General features: G+C 35.3%; 1 protein-coding gene across 4 annotated transcripts in view; it reads left to right on the forward strand.

Moving 5' to 3' along the window:
- The window catches only part of HLTF (helicase like transcription factor), a 74,327-nt gene that overhangs the window by 48,131 nt on the left and 7,333 nt on the right, over positions 1-18,863 (forward strand). For all 4 annotated transcript variants that reach the window (XM_061193558.1, XM_061193559.1, XM_061193557.1 and 1 more), the window contains exons 15-24: positions 1,250-1,393; positions 2,785-2,923; positions 3,875-4,010; positions 6,258-6,437; positions 11,020-11,144; positions 11,629-11,807; positions 13,114-13,239; positions 13,556-13,668; positions 14,004-14,184; positions 17,952-18,032. In XM_061193558.1, coding sequence (XP_061049541.1) covers positions 1,250-1,393; positions 2,785-2,923; positions 3,875-4,010; positions 6,258-6,437; positions 11,020-11,144; positions 11,629-11,807; positions 13,114-13,239; positions 13,556-13,668; positions 14,004-14,184; positions 17,952-18,032 — 1,404 coding nt within the window. The remainder of the gene's footprint in view (positions 1-1,249; positions 1,394-2,784; positions 2,924-3,874; positions 4,011-6,257; positions 6,438-11,019; positions 11,145-11,628; positions 11,808-13,113; positions 13,240-13,555; positions 13,669-14,003; positions 14,185-17,951; positions 18,033-18,863) is intronic.

Below are 18,863 nucleotides of genomic sequence, written 5' to 3' on the forward strand. Positions count from 1 at the left end.
TTTGCTGGAATATTTAAAATCATATCTCAGATGTCATGTCTTATCTCCCAATAGAAGCATAAGCTGTGCTCTTTAAATATTGCTCCCTGCAGGCTTTTCCCATAACTGGTTTCCTCATTGTATTTGTTCTCCTTAGAAAATCTTATTCATTCCTGTAGCTTCATGTACTGTCTACTGATAACTTTAAAGTCTGTATCTACACCTGCATTACAGGCCAGTATTTAAATTTTTGTAGTATATTTCTCCAGTCAGATATTCTATGGTGACCAAAAATTTTAAATGTCTAAAATAATAATACTCATTATCTCTTTCTCATCTTTATGCCTGCTTTCCCTTCTTTTTTAAAACTTCTCTGTATCTTTATCACATAGTTCTTCTAGTAGTTATTTTAAGTATCAGAGTCTTCTTTTGTCTTCTCCCTTTTTTTCATATCCCATATTTAATTAGTTCTCAAGTCCCATCAGTCACTGTCTTTCACACCAGTCCTTTCCATTCTGTTCTTAACTTTTGCCAGTCTGGTATAGGTCTTCATCATCTTTATCATTTTTCATCTAATAGTTTCCCAGCTGTGTCTCTCCTTAGTACCTTCTGTCTCTTTCTAATCTTTTTTTTTTTTTTCCTGCTCAGAATCTCCCAGATCTACTGTTTTCTTGAGTTAAAAAAACCAAAGCAGACAAAAAATTCTCAAGTTTTTAAAACTGATCATGTTGTCAAGGAGGACAGGGACCAGGTCTTATTTTTCTCTTTAGCTGTACCACCTTTCTGGTTGATACCTGGCAAACAGTAGGCCTATAATAAATGAACGAAAGTAGATACTGTGCTTGAATCTCTACCTACATTCATGAAAATATTGCCTACTGTTCTTTCAGTGTTTAATTTTGATAATATTAAGTCACTAAATGGAAGCATTAAAGACCCTTTTTGTAAAATACTAAATTAAAAAAAGCTTACTGTTTTAAAAAAGCTTGGTTGCTTTTTCCTTCTAAAAATGAAGCAGCTGCCCACTGGTAGGGACAGGCAAAATTTATATAATGTATTATTATTGTATATATGTCAGTTTCCCTGGCAATAAAATAACTACTATTGTTATTGTCATTGTTGTGGTTTTAGTTTAGATTGCATGAAACTTGTTTTTATGCAATTTTAGTAGTATGATTTGTGACACTACTGCCAAGACAGTACATTTTATACACATATTGAACCTGACACTAGCCTACTTATTATTAAAGTATTTCTAATTTTCTTTTAGGACCAGTTTGGACAACATATAAAATCAGATGTGCACTTGAATTTTTATGTTTATTATGGTCCTGATCGTGTTAGAGACCCAGCCTTGCTTTCGAAACAGGATATTGTTTTGACTACATATAATATTTTAACTCATGACTATGGAGTAAGTATGTTGACACCCAGAGATTTTTGGAAGTTGAATTTAAGTAATTGCTTCAGGTTTCTAAAGTGTTCTAAAATTCAGGCTTTATACTCTTCCCTTAATATATAGGAAGTAAATAGGAAATTTTTTTAAATAAAATATTTTATTAAAATTAATTTTACCTATATCTTGTTACTTTTTAAAGTGTGGCTACTGGAAAATTTAATATGACATACGTGGCTTGCATGACATTCCTATTCGACAGTGCTGCTCTAGACCATTTTTCCAGAAGCATTCATGTGCATACATATCCACATAATTTTGTATATAATTTCAGGAACTGGTAGGAGTGCCCTAAATCCCATCCATGGGTTCTAGCCCCAAATTAAGGATCTCTAAATCAGGAGTTTCACAGGTTTCTTCAGGTGGGGCATTTACCACACTATCTGCACAGATTTACCACACTGTACAGATGGGGAAACTTGAGCATCAGGCTGTCCTCCCAGCCCAACAGCTGAGCCCAGGGACCCCGTCTGCTGGGGTGTGGGGCTGCCTGGCCCTCCTGTACTGGTGTGGAGGGCTGGCACTGGGGGTCACCTCTTGGAGGGTGTTGCTGCAGCTCTGCCTCTCTAGTCCCCCCAAGAGGAAATTGTTTTTTAATATTTTGCAAAAAAAAAAAAAAAAAGAACAAGGTTCGACTTCTTTTAGATAATAATTTAGGAATATTTTATATTTAGAACACTTAAATTTTAAAATCTGAATTGTAATTAAGTATATATAGCAATTTGCAAATGAATTCTTACTTTTTCTGATATTCTGGAATATTGTTTTCTGTCATAGTGATTTGATAATTGTTTATCTCAATTTAAAAATAAGCTTTTTTGTATCTGAAATTTGCTTCCCAGTTCATTTAGAATTCTAATTGTTGTTTGCCCATAATTCCAGTTGTTAAGTTAAAATGTTTTCCAAAATACTTTACTATAAAAATTTTAGTCTTTAGGTAAGAAATTAACTTTTACATAAAAGTAAATATGTTATATTCAAATAATTCCTTTTACTGACAATTTTTATATCATCACATGTTTGAATCTGAGGCAGTGTTTTGAACCAAGGTCTCATCAGAGAGCTAGATTACCTGGGTTTGAGTGCTAGCTCTGCACTTCATAGCTGTGGTACTTTGAGCAACATACGTCACACCTTGGTGCTTCAATTTTCTCATCTGTAAAATAGGAGTAATAATACTTCATAAGTTTGTGAACATTTAATAATTTAATATATGTAGTGCTTAAAGCAGTACCTACCACATAGTAAGTGATGATATTAAAGAATAACAACTCATATTACTTATCAAATTACATAAAGTATTATTTTACTTTCCTGTGTTTTTAATTCATATGAAACATTTATTTCAGACTAAAGCTGATAGTCCGCTACACAGCATAAGGTGGCTAAGAGTGATCCTGGATGAAGGACATGCCATACGAAATCCAAATGCTCAGCAGACAAAAGCTGTACTTGATTTAGAAGCAGAAAGAAGATGGGTATTGACAGGTAATGATAGCATATACTTTAAAAAAAATGAATTCCCAAATATGTATGGTTAAGTAAGTTATGAGGTAACTTTGTAAACTTCAAGTGGATATAAAGTCTCTCCCAAAAATCAATTATAGAAATCATTTAATAAAACATTTTGACTTGTTTTTTATAGCTGCCCATGATATAGCAACATTTGAATTATAGTTCATTTATGGAACAGTCACTAGACTTATTTTTGAACTTTGGAACTCTAGACACTTTAATCCTCCAGTTAGAATCTTGATTTCTCTACTTCCCATCATGGAGCTTGTTTGCTACTCATGAACCTGTACTGGAAGATGGGGACGAGACTATAAACTCAAATTAGTTTTTTTCTTCTTGCTAGTGCTGCTGATTTAAAAATCAAATAAGCAAATGTTCTTGATAAGGAGAAAGTTGAGTTTACGGGGTCTGTGGTCTTTTTGTTAGTATGGCAAGTGAGAGCTAAAAATCAGAGCCAGACTGTATTTTGAGATATATGTTTAACAAAGGATTATAGTCACAACTGAATAGTTAGTGGGTGTGCTTAGAACGAAGTGCCCATTTTCTTTTTTTTTTTTTTTTAATATTTATTTATTTATTTATTTTTGGCTGTGTTGGGTCTTTGTTTCTGTGCGAGGGCTTTCTCCAGTTGCGGCAAGCGGGGGCCTCTCACTATCGTGACCTCTCTTGTTGCGGAGCACAGGCTCCAGACGTGCAGGCTCAGTAGTTGTGGCTCACGGGCCTAGTTGCTCCGCGGCATATGGGATCTTCCCAGACCAGGGCTCGAACCTGTGTCCCCTGCATCGGCAGGCAGATTCTCAACCACTGCACTACCAGGGAAGCCCTAGTGCCCATTTTCAAGTGTTGTCTCTGTTGATTGGGCCGGTGGATATTTTGATTGTGTTCTCTGGCTATAGAGTTATAGCAGTTTTCTGTTCTTTTTAGGCACTCCAATTCAGAATTCTTTAAAGGACTTGTGGTCTCTTCTTTCCTTCTTAAAACTTAAACCATTTCTTGATAGAGAATGGTGGCATAGAACAATACAGCGTCCTGTCACAATGGGAGATGAAGGAGGACTTAGGTAAGTAATTTCCGGACAACTGATTAATATTAGCTACAAATAATTGTTAGCAGCTTGAAGCAGTTGCCACTTTCATTACTATTTTAACCTGACTGTTGGCTTTCCTCTCCAAAAAGTGTTTACAGCTTAATGTCTTTGACTCTCAAAAATCTGATGATTCTTGTTTGGGGGGATAAAAATTTCTACCTACCACTAAAAGGTTAACCCTCCTTTCCCCTGATTTTAGTCAAAACTGTGAAGGAAGGCAGAGCTATATGGTCTTTGTGTGTTGCTCTTACCCTCAAAACCACCATTAATAAATTAAGCAGTGACAGGAAAAACATTATATGCTCAGAGAATCCAATATGCACTAAATTTTCATAACTTATCTTGTATAGCAGTGGTCCCCAACCTTTTTGGCACCAGGGACCAGTTTCGTGGAAGACAGTTTTTCCACGGACGGGGGCAGGGTGGGGGATGGTTTTAGGATGATTCAGGCGCATTACATTTTTTGTGCACTTTATTTCTATTATCATTACATTGTAATATGTAATGAAATAATTATACAACTCACCATAATGCAGAATCAGTGGGAGCCCTGAGCTTGTTTTCACTTGGCCACTCCCTGTAGGGTTTTGATGTGAGTCTGCAAGCAGTTGATTTATTATGGTCTCTGTGCAGTCAAACCTCTCTGCTAATGATAATCTGTATTTGCAGCTGCTCCCCAGCGCTAGCATCACCGCCTCAGCTCCACCTCAGATCATCAGGCATTAGATTCTCAGAAGGAGCACGCAACCTAGATCCCTCGCATGCGCAGTTCACAGTAGGGTTCACGCTCCTATGAGAATCTAATGCCGCCGCTGATCTCACAGGAGGTGGAGCTCAGGCGGTAATGCGAGCGATGGGGAGCAGCTGTAAATACAGATAAAGCTTTGCTTGCTCATCTGCTGCCCACCTCCTGCTGTGCAGCCTGGTTCCTAACAGGCCACGGACAGGTACCTTTATATAGTGATAGCTTTATATAGTGATAGCTGAATGATGTGGTAATACAGTGGTATTAACAAGAGTTTTACAAGGGAGAAAGTTGTTTCTGGTGGAGATAGATAAAAACTCAACTTCTCATAAATATCAACTTGCTGATAGCCATTTTGAAGGCACTAGGCTAATGTTCAAATTTTTTGCCTGGAGCAGTGGTTTTCAGACAGAGCGTTTAGGATTCATTAGCATTTTGTGAAATCATAAAGATGGCAGCTAGCATTATAGCTGTTCATTAAAGAAAATGAAACAGAGTAGAAGATTTAGGAAAATAGCAGAGTGCATCACACACAGTATTGTTTTGTGAAATGTTTGTTTCTGTTATATGTATATGTGTTTCTGCATGTTTGATGGATGGAGTAAAATATGTTTCTTACTGTGGGTTATAGTGAAAAAGATTCAAAAGCCACTAACCTAGTTTGCAGTACTGTCTACTTGATTCCTCAGAACCAACTGTTTAAATTCAGATTTAAGAAATTGTATTTATATTTCAGTGTTAGGAAAAAATCTTTTTTTAAAGAGTTGCTTCCTTTTTTTTTCTGATATTGAGAAAAGAGATTGTAAAGATTGTAGAATCTAGAAGGCATTTATCCCTCTTCTGAATTGTCACATCATGTTTTAATTTTTATTTTTGGCACTCATTACTTTATAAAAATTACTTATTTATGTACCTTGATTTTCATATTACTGGAGAAATTTTTTGAAGATCTTACTCATTTTATGTATTTATGATGTTTAGTATAATGCCTTGTGCTTAATAGGTACTTTTTAAGAATTTGAGTGTCAAACTTTGGGTGGTGTAGTTGACAGAATTGAGAAGTAAAAAGAGGGTTAGTGATTAGAGAAACGGGGAGAAGAGCTTAAGAAAAATAAGGACAGGATAAAAGATTAAACTGTGACAGGTACTGAATTGAGGTCAAATTTAAATGTATTTTGTTGCTATAATTTTCTCTTTGTAGAATATGTCTGTCATTATAAGATTGGATAAAACCCGAAATAAGCGTTTTTTTTTTTAAATCTTTAAGGTTAAGATTTTTTTTAGATTTAGATTTTAGATTTTAGATTTAGATTTTAGATTTTAGATTTAGATTTAGATTTTAGATTTTTTTTCTTTAAGGTTAAAATCTCTAAGGTTATAGAACGATAATAGATTAAGATATTCTTTTTTGTTCTCATTGAATTAACTTATGAAGAAATAAAAAGTTATGTGATTATTTCTTTTATTTTGATTAGGCGTTTACAGTCCCTAATTAAAAATATTACACTTAGAAGAACAAAGACAAGCAAAATTAGAGGAAAACCTGTTTTGGAGTTACCAGAACGTAAAGTATTTATTCAGCACATTACACTTTCAGATGAAGAGAGGAAGATTTACCAGTCTGTGAAAAATGAAGGCAGAGCTACTATTGGAAGGTATGGAGAAAGAAAGTCATTTTAGAAATTAGTTTTTATTTTCTTTGTTAGCTTTAATTGAATAGCATTTTTTAGGTATGTTAGCAATAAAGTCTCATTAAGTGCACTGAAGTATAATTTGTTTTTTTTTTTAACTATTTACTTTTTAACAAATTAATAGTTGAAGTGAGTGAAATAATATTGTAATTCACCAGGTAAGTAATTCCTTAAGTTAGGAAAAAAGTTTACATGAAATGGCAAGTCTTGGATTGCTAGTCAGAAGACCTTGCTTGCTTCTATTCCTGGTTCTATGTGATGGGAGAAGATTAAAAACATTGAGAGAAGTATATCTAGAGAAAATAAACCTATTAAGCACTAAAACTTGGGGGAACGTTCCACATTAAAGACATAGGAAAATAAAGAGGAGCCACTGGAAGAGATTCTGTCAAGGGGAGATGTATGAAGAAAGTAGAGAAACTGTTACAGAATTCCAGTAAAGACTGTAATCAAGAAAGAATATATGGTCAGTAGTGTCACATAGTGCAGAGACTTAGTAAAGGCTATTTACAATAATTTGGTAATTCAGAAGTTACTGGTATAAACTCCCAGAATGGTTTCACTAGAATGATGAGATATGTAGCCAAATTGTAGGAGTAAAGGGATTGCAAAGAAGTAGCCAGCTTGTAGGGGTAGACCATTTTTCACGAAGTTTGTCTTTAAAAGGAAGAAGACTGGTAGATAGGATTGACAGTTGGCTGCTGGATCAATTTTTTGATGGTTTTATTTGTGTAATTGCTTTGAGAGGAAGAGAACATGGAAGAGACTACAGATAGAAAAGAGAATAAAACAAATTGGTGGAGAAAAATAAAGCCTACTATGGAGGTAAATAATATCAAGAGTACAATCAGTGAACTATGAGACAAGATATCTACAGAGTAAGGCAGTGGGAAGTTGAGGAAGGTAGACTGGATTTGCAGCCATTGCAAAAAGTAAGGTTTTTAGAGGGGTAGACAGGCTCCACATGGTATTGGATCTATGTAAAAGTTAAATCAGTACGACTTTCCAACCACACATGGAAATCTGGAACTAGGAGCTGATGAAGTGTAGATTAAAGGTATTGGGGATTGGTAGGTGAGAAATTCTAGTCTAAGCAAGAGCATGTTTGATGTGAATGCATGAAGGAACCAGAATGAGTAGGAGACAAGTGAAGGCAGGACAGGGTTGAGAATATAGGGGAATCTTCAAAACATAAGAACTTCAGTGAGGTACAAAGCAGGTTTAATAGGAATTAGGAATATTGAGAAAGATTGTTCTAAGCAAGCGATTTCAGAGTTCAAAATCTTGCAGTGGTGATTCAAATTTCCTTCATATTCATTCTTTCAACCAAAATTTATTAAGTGCCTGTGTGCCAGGCACTGTTGTACACATTGGGATACAGCAGAGTAAAGCAGACAAAAATCTCTACCCTCAAGGAGTTTATATTTCAGTGGGAGGTAACAGATTAAAAAATTAAGTTTTATGGAAAAAAAGTAAAGCAGAGAAAGGAGGTAAGGGAGCACTGAAGCTGTTTTTACAGGGTATTCAGGGAAGATGATTTCACTGAGAAGGTGATATGTGGGAAAAGATTTAAAGGAGATTGGGGTTGGGGGGCATTTCTGGCAGAGGGGAACAGCAAGTGTAAAGGCCCTGAGCTGGGAGCATACCTGGGGAGCCTGAGCAACAGAGAGGCAAGTGTGGCTGGATAATATGAGCAAGGCGGAAAATAGTGATGATGTCAGAGAGCTGTTGGAGTAGGGGTGGATGACAGTTATGTAACGCATTGTGGCATATTTGAAGAACTTTGGCTTTTACTGTTTATGAGATTTGGGAACCTTTGAAGGAAGGGATTTGAACCATGAGTGACTTAATTTTACTTACATTTTTAAAGGATCACTGGCTGCTGTGTTAAGACTTACATTGTAGAGTCAAGGCATAAGTAGGGAGAACAGTGGCAAAAATCAAAGCAAGAGATGATAGTGTGTTTTTTTACTACAGTAGTAGTGATGAAGGGGGTGAGAAATGCCCGGATTCTGTTACATTTTGAAGGTAGAGCCAACAGAACTTGCTGACTGATGTAGTATGGGGTGTGAGAGAGAGGAGTGAAAGATAACTGCAAGGTTTTTCACATGAGTGGCTAGAAGGATGGAATTGCCATTTGCAGAATAGGTCTATAGGGAGGAGCAGAGTTTTTTCAGGGAAGATGAGAAACTCAGCTTTGGACACATTGATTGTGTGATGCCTGTGTGATTTCCAAGTGGAGATGTCACACAGTCAGTTGGATATGAGATTAGAGTTCATGGGAATGCTCTTGGTTTGATATAAATTTGAAAGTCACCTGTGTGTAAATGGTAATTTTAGCCGGGAGACTGGATAAGATCACCAAGAGAGTGAGTGAAGTTAGAGGAGAGTTCTAACAAGACAGGAGTAGCTGGTGAGGTAGGAGGAAACTTCTACTTCGGTATCTGGCACTCAAAAGAAATTTCTTAAACTGAAATATTCATTTTCAGTGTAAGAAGTGATGCCAGGGAATAATTAGACTATTGGTAAATGTTATTCTGTTTGAAAAGGTTGAAAAAGAGTAACTTCATTGAAACTGTGTTCTCAGAGAAAAAATGTTATTTAAAAAATATCTTAATAGGTAGTACATTTACTAACATTTATTGAGCACTTACTACGTGTTATGCATTCATCTAAGAGCTTTATGTGTATTAATTCACAACAATCCTATTAAGTCAGTACAGGGATTACCTACATTTTACAGATGAAGGATCCGAGGCACAGAGCAGTTAGGTGACTCACACTGTGTCACACAGCTAATGAATGACAGAGGTGGTGTTTAAATTCAGGTAGTTTGGTTCTAGAATTTGTAAGTTCAGTCTTTATATTGCCTATTCCTTGCATTCTTGAATACTGAGAAGCATTTGTTGCCATAATACTACTCTTACTAATAATATCAGCAGATATATATCATTTACCATAGTCCAGCACTATTCTAAATGCTTTGCATGTACTAACTTTTTTAATACAACAGTCCTATGAGGTATGTATTATGCCACTGTTACAGCTGAGGAAGCTCAAGACACAGGTTGAGAAACCTGCCCAAGTTTTCACAGTTAAGTTGACAGAGCCAGATTTTGAATTCAGACGGTCTAGCTCTAGAGTCTGTCCTCTTAACCATTAGGCTATATTTCTCCTATTGCCTTAATACTTAAATATCAGATTGCCTTGCTGTATAATTTTTGGATCACCCATTCTTTCTTCAGAACCTGTATTGTCTTTGTTCTACTGTATTTTATATTGAATAGTTCCATGGAAAACCTTGATTTTTATTTTATTCTTTTCTTTAAAGTCCAGCAATTTCACCAGGATCTCTGTTGATTTTTTTATGGAACATGTGGTACCATTTAAATCTGTAGATTCCAGTCTTCCCCTGCACCCCCTTTTGGGAAAGTTTTCTTAAATACTGTTTTCTGTTCCATTATTTCATTTCTCTCTGTGTATGCTGGATATTCTTTTTTTTTCCAGAGGTATCATTTTATTCTAATCACTTATATCTTTCTGTTTAATTTTGCTTTTCTCAATCCTGTTTCCCACATTCTTTCTTATGTTTTTATCAGTGGCTAGTCTCTTTTATGCTGGCTTCCCTGTGGCCTCCTCGGATAGTTTACTTTTCTCTTTCATACTTTTTAGCTGTACCAGCTCATCTTTGGTCTCTGTTTTGTTTTACCTTTTCAAGTTTTGTCTCTGCTTTAAGCTATTGGTGTTTTTTTAGAAGGAACTGTTTTATTGAGTGGTGTTAAATCATGGCAGCATTCTTGGTCATAATTTTTATTTGCTCTATGGCAACATTTTTCTGGTGAGTTTTCTTTCACTGCCATTTGTTCTCTCCCTTGCTCTTTGCTGATTGTTACTCATATATGAATGTCTTGAGTTCTTTCTGGACTAGCTGTTTGCAAGAGATTGATATGAAGGGACAGGAGTCATAGCTGTATCCTCGACTAGCAGGAAATATATCCTTATTTAATTATGACTCAGGGTTACATGTGAGTTCTTTCAGATTTTACTTGTGCTTATAAAACAGAGGTCAGAAGCTTTAGGGTTCCTTACAATATGGAATGCTGTGGTTATAGTCTTTTCTGAAAACACAGTAGGGCCATGTGTTTCCTTATTCAGCTTGCCTTCCCTCCGTCTTGGTATAAACTTGTCCAGGGACGTTCAAGCCATGAGCCATGCACATGAGAGATGGTGATTTTCTCCTTAGGGCATGCTGTCTATTTTGAAGAATTGTGCTCTGGCAGGTCTGCTTGAGATCTGCAGTCACATCTCTCAGTATCTTCCTTTTTCACTTCTACTGCAGTTGGCAGCCATTTCTCATATACTTTGCTTTATTGTTACAAATCTCTCCTGGTTTCATTAAAGACAGAGTTTACTTTTCTGTTTTCCATTCATGTTTTGAAGTGATTTCCAGGGAAGACGAAAACAATGCCATTTTTGTTGCACTGTTTTAGGATAGGAAATATTATTGTTTAGAGGCCTTCATAATATTTAACGTTTTTACCTCTAGGTATTTTAATGAAGGGACTGTCCTTGCACACTATGCAGATGTCCTGGGTCTTTTGCTTAGACTGCGGCAGATTTGTTGTCATACTCACCTTCTTACAAACGCAGTGTCTTCCTGTGGTCCGTCAGGTAGGTAAATGTCATTGGTTTACACATCATATTTATTAGAGATATTTAAATCAGAATGAGAAGTTTTTCATGTGGCCTAAATTTAGTTTATTTGTCAAATGGACATTGATTTTAGAATAGGACTCAACTAGAAATATACTCAAGAACCTCTCAACAATGAAATGGAATATTAATGAGGTTTTCCAGGATTTCCAGTGATAGTCTTAGAAGAAAGGTTCAAATTGGATCGGCCTTTTATTCTATGGTAGTACCCGCAGATGGTGTTACAATGATGTTTCTGTGTAAGGTATGTTATGTGGAGCTTCTGAATTTTTCTTAAAATTTCAAATTTAAATCATGCTTTTTGCCTGTGATAAAAATAAATAAATAAATAAAAAGACTTAACACGACCCAAGCAAAACTTTTCCCTATATAAGGAAGATTAAGATTGTCTAGTCATATTACAAGTCTTGCTCTGAAATTAATTTTTCAGCCTTTCCTCTAGGAAATGATACACCTGAAGAACTACGAAAGAAGTTAATAAGGAAGATGAAGTTAATTCTGAGCTCAGGTTCTGATGAAGAATGTGCCATTTGCTTGGATTCTTTAACGGTTCCTGTCATAACGCATTGTGCACACGTCTTTTGTAAACCCTGCATTTGCCAAGTCATTCAGAATGAGCAGGTTAGTTGTATGCTGAGTACACACTCAGTGTCTGATGGAGCAGTGCTGCAGTGTTGAGTGTCAGGAAAACCCAAGTCCAACAGAGACTGTAAAGAGTTTTGCACTTGGATTTACTAGTGCACCTTTTATATATAGTTAATTTTATCAGTGTTTTAATAGATATGTTTCATATAATTAAGCCCTTTTAATATAAAAAGACATTTTTTGGAGGGATGTTTCACAGTCAATATTTTAGTTCTAACTCTTTAGATCATCTTTGTCTAAGAAATAGATTGATAATTTGAGACACAAAGGTAATTTAAAATTTTCTAGTAAAACAGATGAAGTTAATTCTTATGATGCATTTTTATTTATCCAGTATATCTAAAATATAAAAAATTAATGAGATACCTTACATGATTTTTTAAAACTTGAAGTGTTCAAAATTCAGTGGTATTGTGCACTTATAACACATCTCAGTTTGTCTTTACCACATTTCAACAGCTTAATTGCCATGCATGGCTGTTGGCTACTATAGCTAGGTAGGTCTAGATTCATGTGAAGTGGAATAATCCTTTAAGCAATCCTTCTGAGGTATAATTTTTTACAAATTTTTATTGAGATATAATATACATATAACGGAAAATGCACATGTCATGATTGTATAGCTCAGTGAATTATGAAGTAAACAAATCCATGTAACTACTACCCAGATCTTCCTGTGTTCCCTCCCAATCATTCCTCTCTCCCTCCTCTCTAAAGGTAACTCTACTATACTGACTTCTAACATTGTTTTAGGTTCAGAATCTTTTTTACTGTAATAGTATTTGGTATGTAGTTATTTTAGGTATAATCTTATTAGTATGCCTTGGTACAAAATGGACACAACAGATAACTGCTTTGAATGAACCTGATAGGACTTATCAGATCTGGACTGGCTTTATAGGCTATTAAGAAGGAAATTATTCTTTTTTCTTCTAAAGAATAGTTCTATGCTATATTGTAATTAGGTTCAAGAAACTTATTCATGGTTTCTTTACTTGTCTGAAAATAGTATAATATTTATTGTTTCAAGCTCTTGCTGCTAATCAAGATCACCTACTTTTGCTCTCTTTTTTACCAATCCCACTTACTACATTAGAACATTATATCTGCCTGGAGTTCAGCATGTACACATTTATCTCAAATGGATGAATCTAATAAAAGGTTTAATAAAATGCTGGCTATTAGGGAAATAGAATTTACCATGCCTTTTAAAATTTTTAGGCAAATTTATATTTCTGTTCCTTTGTTAAGTGTCACTCATACTTTGTTCTTTCTTATATAGCCACATGCTAAATGCCCTTTATGCAGAAATGATATACATGGAGACAATTTATTAGAATGTCCTCCAGAAGAATTGGCATGTGACACTGAGAAAAAGCCTAACATGGAATGGACATCCAGTTCGAAGGTAAATATACATGTGCAAATGTTTGACTATTTGTTTTATGTTTATATAAGGAAATACCATATTTAGAAATAGTAATTCTGCTTTTAATCCTGTCATTTGAGTATTATACTCTGTTGGTGGTTACTGGCTTTTTGTTTCTTTCTGGTGGTGAATTTGAGAGGCGAGAGAAAGTGTTCAGATTATGATAGTATTTTTTTAGTCTCAATTTTTTAAAAAATTGGTGGTCTTTTACATTTGTATTTTAGGGAGATAATATGGCAGGACCTTTCTCTTCCAATTCAAAATGGAATCTAATGGGTGTCCTAATTTTTTTCAGATTAACGCTCTAATGCATGCATTGATTGATTTAAGAAAGAAGAACCCCAACATAAAAAGTTTAGTTGTTTCTCAGTTTACAACATTTCTGTCTTTAATAGAAACACCACTCAGGTAAGTTCAACAGTGTTTCTCACTTGGAGCAAAAGGATTTTATATAAATGTTTTAATTTGGATAGCAAAAAATCATTACGTATGTTTTACTCATTTCATCTATCTAAAATAACGGTCAGCAACAATAAAGAATACTCCTGAGAACTTAGAATTTTAAAGATTAAGTCCTGAGTTCATAGGAAAAAGGTTGACTGCAGGGCCTGACATACTAGTAGATGATTAGTAAATATTTGTCAGCAGAAATGAGTGACAGAATTGGTTGAATGAAAAGATTACAATTACTTAACATGTTTTTATAGTGTAGTGTTACTTGTCTCTTTTGTCCCCTCCATTAGAGCCTCTGGATTTGTGTTTACTCGTTTGGATGGTTCTATGGCCCAAAAGAAAAGAGTTGAATCAATTCAGTGTTTTCAAAACACAGAAGCAGGATCTCCAACTATAATGCTTCTATCCTTAAAAGCAGGTGGAGTTGGTTTGAATCTTTCTGCGGCTTCTCGAGTATTTTTAATGGATCCAGTAAGTAGTTTTGTGGACTTCTTGGTATGTTACTACTTCTTTAAAAAAATAAAAATAAAAACAAAAAACTATTTGGTAAATACCTTTATAGTTGTAACTGATTGTGAAAATTCTTAGGCAAACTTTAGAAATAGACAATAACTTAGTAAAAGTGTTTTAAGGGCTTTCTCTTAAGTGCTTTACATATATCAACTGAAATTCTCACAGCATCTCTATGAGATGGATCTTGTTACTATCCGTATTTTACATGTGAGGAAACTGAAACATAGAGAAATGAAATAGCTTGCCCTATCACACAGCTAGTAATATACAAATCAGGATCAGGGTCCATGTTTATAAGTATTATGCTGTGCTTTTCTACTGCTCTTCTATATACAGAATAAGTTTCTATTAACTCTAATGCTTTAGGGAAGTGTTTTCATTGATTCGGCCCATGAATAATGAGATCTTACTTTGTGTCAGGGAATCTTACTGGCACAGGGAATCTGGATATAAACAAGACAGACAAAGTAGCAACCATCATGGTGCTAATAGTCTCAAGCTTTAACATGCATAAGAATTAGGAAATGCAATTTGACCTCTGTCTTCAGATTTAGGAGTTCTTGGATGAGACCCAGGAAACTGCATTTTTTTTTTTTTTAAATATTACTTATGTAATTACTTTTTTTTTTAAATTTATTATTTATTTTTGGCTGTGTTGGGTCTTCGTTTCTGTGCGAGGGCTTCCTCTCGTTGCGGCGAGCAGGGGCCACTCTTCATCGCGGTGCGCGGGCCTCTCACCGTCGCGGCCTCTCTTGTTGCGGAGCACAGGCTCCAGACGCGCAGGCTCAGTAGTTGTGGCTCATGGGCCCAGTTGCTCCGCGGCATGTGGGATCCTCCCAGACCAGGGCCCGAACCCGCGTCCCCTGCATTGGCAGGCAGATTCTCAACCACTGCGCCACCAGGGAAGCCCGGAAACTGCATTTTTATATAGACCATAGGTGATTTTAGGTGCACATGGTCCAGCATCACAGTTTTAGAAACAAATACCATTAATGGAATGCTTTGGATAAACTTTAGTGTCTAATACAGTGTAATTACTGTGTGCAATACAGGTCTAGGGGTAGAGTGGGAGTTGAAATTCACTCTGAAGTTGACACATCAAACTGTGTGACTTAGAGTTGCATCCACATAGGAGCACTTTTTTTCTGATTGCACAAAGGGGCTTTTTGGACTGGAAGCACTCTGAACTAATTCAGTTTCTAATTTGCATTGGGTACTGTTTGGGCTAGAGGCAACCCTGTGCTGTTTCTGTGCATTCACAGATCTAAAGTTTGTGGTTTTAGCTTGCTGCCTGAAACTCAGAAAATTCATAACATAAAGAAATTTTACTAAGATACAAATTTTGAGTTATTCTGGTTAGGCTGTCTAGTTGAAGCATGTACCTGTTACCAAGGCTTTTTTTCCTCACCTGAGGGTAACCTTTCCAGTAATATTACAACCAGAGCCATACTTAGGCATTCATGGGTTTCATGTTAATGCCATCGGGATGGCAGTGGTCTGTCGTATTTTCTTGCCTTAGTTCTGTGGATGAAGTTTTAAATCTTTGCTAGAGTTTTAGTATTATGGTTATTATAAAAAATATGCATTGTAACTGCAGGTTAAGTTACATGTTAGCTAACCGGATGATAATTCTAGAAGCTGATTTTTGGAACAGATTCCCAAATTATTATTTTTTGGTTATAATCTTAGTACTTCATAAGGAAGAGGTTGTTAATACAAAATACAGTAATTTAATTAGTATTGTAAAGTTGACCAGAGACTAAACTCTTTAACAGTTATACTTTTAGAAAACTTACAGAATGTTTTAGCAGTTTCATAGGAAGTAAGTTGGTTGTTTTTCATTCAACATTTCAAGTTTTCAGATATTGTTTCTAACTTTAGAACAAAAGCCAGGTCCTAGAAAAATAAGATTCAGTAAAAAAAAAAAAAAAAAAACAAACAACATTGCTCATGAAGATTTTTACCTCTTTGTTGAGTATTATATAAATGTTAAGATTTATTTGATGTATTTTGATGTTTCATTATGCGCTTTTTTTCTTTTTTCATTATGAGCTTTTGATAAAGTTAATTGCTTCCTTCATCACTACATATGAGAATGGGAGCTATCAGTTTTATATTATTATAAAGTAAATTTTATTATACATTTAGTCATACTTGATGTATACTGCCATCTCACCATGAGGTTCCTAGACAAAAGACAGCGGAGAGGAACATTTTATCTGAGCTCTTAGTATAATGGCTTCAAAATGGGTCCAATTGTAAAATACAAAGTATTCACAGAATATGACTGTCAGTTTTAGAAACTCATAAGCTAAATAAGTCCTTTAAATCTAAATTTATACCGAAAAACAATCCCCAAATCAAATTATAGCAAGTTAATAGTAGAATCTCCTTTTCTCTCGATCTCAAGGGAACTTAACTTTATTTTTTATTTTTAAAATTTTTTTGGCTGCGTTGGGTCTTCGTTGCTATGCATGGGCTTTCTCTAGTTGCTGCGAGCGGGGGCCACTCTTCACTGTGGTGCACGGGCCCCTCACTGCAGTGGCCTCTCCTGCTGCAGAGCACAGTCTCCAGGCACCTGGGCCTCAGTAGTTGTGGCTCGTGGGCTCCAGTGCACAGGCTCAGTAGTTGTGGCGCACGGGCTTAGTTGCTCCGCGGCATGTGGGATCTTCCTGGACCAGGGATCAAACCTGTGTCCCCTGCATTGGCAGGCAGATTGTTAACCACTGCGCCACCAGGGAAGTCCCTCAAGGGAACTTTAAAAAGGAGAAAATAACTGCCTAAGTTGTACTATAAACTTGTCATCTACATATGAATTTATGATTTTGTTTCTATTTTCAGTTGGTACTTTGCTGTATAAATGTTCCTTTTCTCCAAAACACCCTGTTTTCAGCTTCAAGAGTCATCCCATAGTTTAGTTTAAAACTTAATTATCCCTACCCTGACAATTCATGACATTATTTCAAAACCACTTGACTCCTATCTTTCTAGACTGAAGAGCTCTATATCTTTTTTGCTTATCTTCCCTTTTCAGTGCTTCATTGTTTTATTCTTCACCTTAAGACAGTCCCCATGATAATGCCAATGTTAGTTAGCTAATGTTACTTTTTTAGTTCAATTTTGAAGTCAAACTGATTTCAAGTATAGATACTGAAAATTGTATGGCAGAGTCTTAAATAATTTTTAGGACTTCTTATTACTCCTGAAATCTTTTTTTGTGCTTTTGCATAATGAAAGGAGGAAAATGAAAGAAAGAGAACCAAACACCAGCAGAAAGGGAGAAAACTTTTTCATAAATGGACTCAATTACCTATCTTTTCTGATGTAAATCAAGTAATTTAAGAGAGCATATAAACTTCCTCTGTTAAGCAGACATAGTTTGATTGTAAAATGGGTGGGGGGGGGGAATGAGAAAGATATTATTTGATTAATCAGCAATCATTTATACTGTGTGCTTTCTAGGTATCAGGCCCTGTATTAGATACTAGAAGCGGTGTAGTGAAATGACAGGGGAGAGAATACCTGCCTATCATAGTAGTGATTGGGGGAGGTAGTCAGGGGCTGTGTGGATTTTTTTGTCCCCAGAGCATTTATAATGTCATTATCTGAATTCATTCCGAAAGATTTCAGTCAGTAAAAGGTGAATGAATAATACTGCAACAAAAGGACTTGTGCAGAACACTCACAGATCAGGGTGGTAATTATTCAACTCATGTTCTTATTAGGCCTGGAATCCAGCTGCTGAAGATCAGTGCTTTGACAGATGCCATAGACTTGGCCAGAAGCAAGAAGTTATTATCACGAAAGTGAGTTTTTAAGACATCTATTTTAAAATTAGGTTGATAAGGTTTTCAAAATTATACAAATAATGCATGAATATATTGTAAAAGATTGAAATAGAATTATGCAGAGCAAACTATGAAGATCATCTTTATTCTGCTGTTTAGAAGGAAGCTACCATCAATAGTTTAACATGCTAGTCAAAGTTTTTCTCTGTTTACATACATTCATACTTATGTATATGTGTAAATATCAAAAATTTATTTTAGGATAAATGGGATCATACTTTATTATTTTGCAGTCTGTGTTTTTCCCCCCTGAACAGTATATGTTGGAGACTACCCTGTAAGAACATACAGATCAAACTTATTATTATTCTATCATGGTAGACAGGTAACATAATTACATCTAATTTATTTAACCAGTTCAATTTTTGCTAATAAAAACACTCCTATAATGAGCATTATATTATATGCATCTTTGTGCATATGTACAAGTACAGTACTTCTTCAGGATAGGTTAAGAAAACTAGAATTCTGGATTTAGAATCTTATTAGATAACTGTCAAGTTGTTTTCAAAATAGGCTTTATGATATATGAGAATGATGTAAATTTATGCTTATAAGATGGTCAAAAAGTGACCTTCTAATACTCATTTACCTAAGACCTTTAGCATATTTGACATATCTCTTGTTAATATTTTTTTCTTGCTTGTATCTTTTGCCCAGTTTTCATAAAGTACAAATATAGTTTTATAGTATAAAGGACTTCTTTATAAATTCTGATTTTAAATGTTTTATGCATATTGGAAATTTTTTATTCCAGGCTCTTGCTTATCTTTGAACTTTATGTGCTTT

This window comes from Eubalaena glacialis, chromosome 6, assembly GCF_028564815.1.
Source record: "Eubalaena glacialis isolate mEubGla1 chromosome 6, mEubGla1.1.hap2.+ XY, whole genome shotgun sequence".
NCBI classification, from domain to species: Eukaryota; Metazoa; Chordata; class Mammalia; order Artiodactyla; family Balaenidae; genus Eubalaena; species Eubalaena glacialis.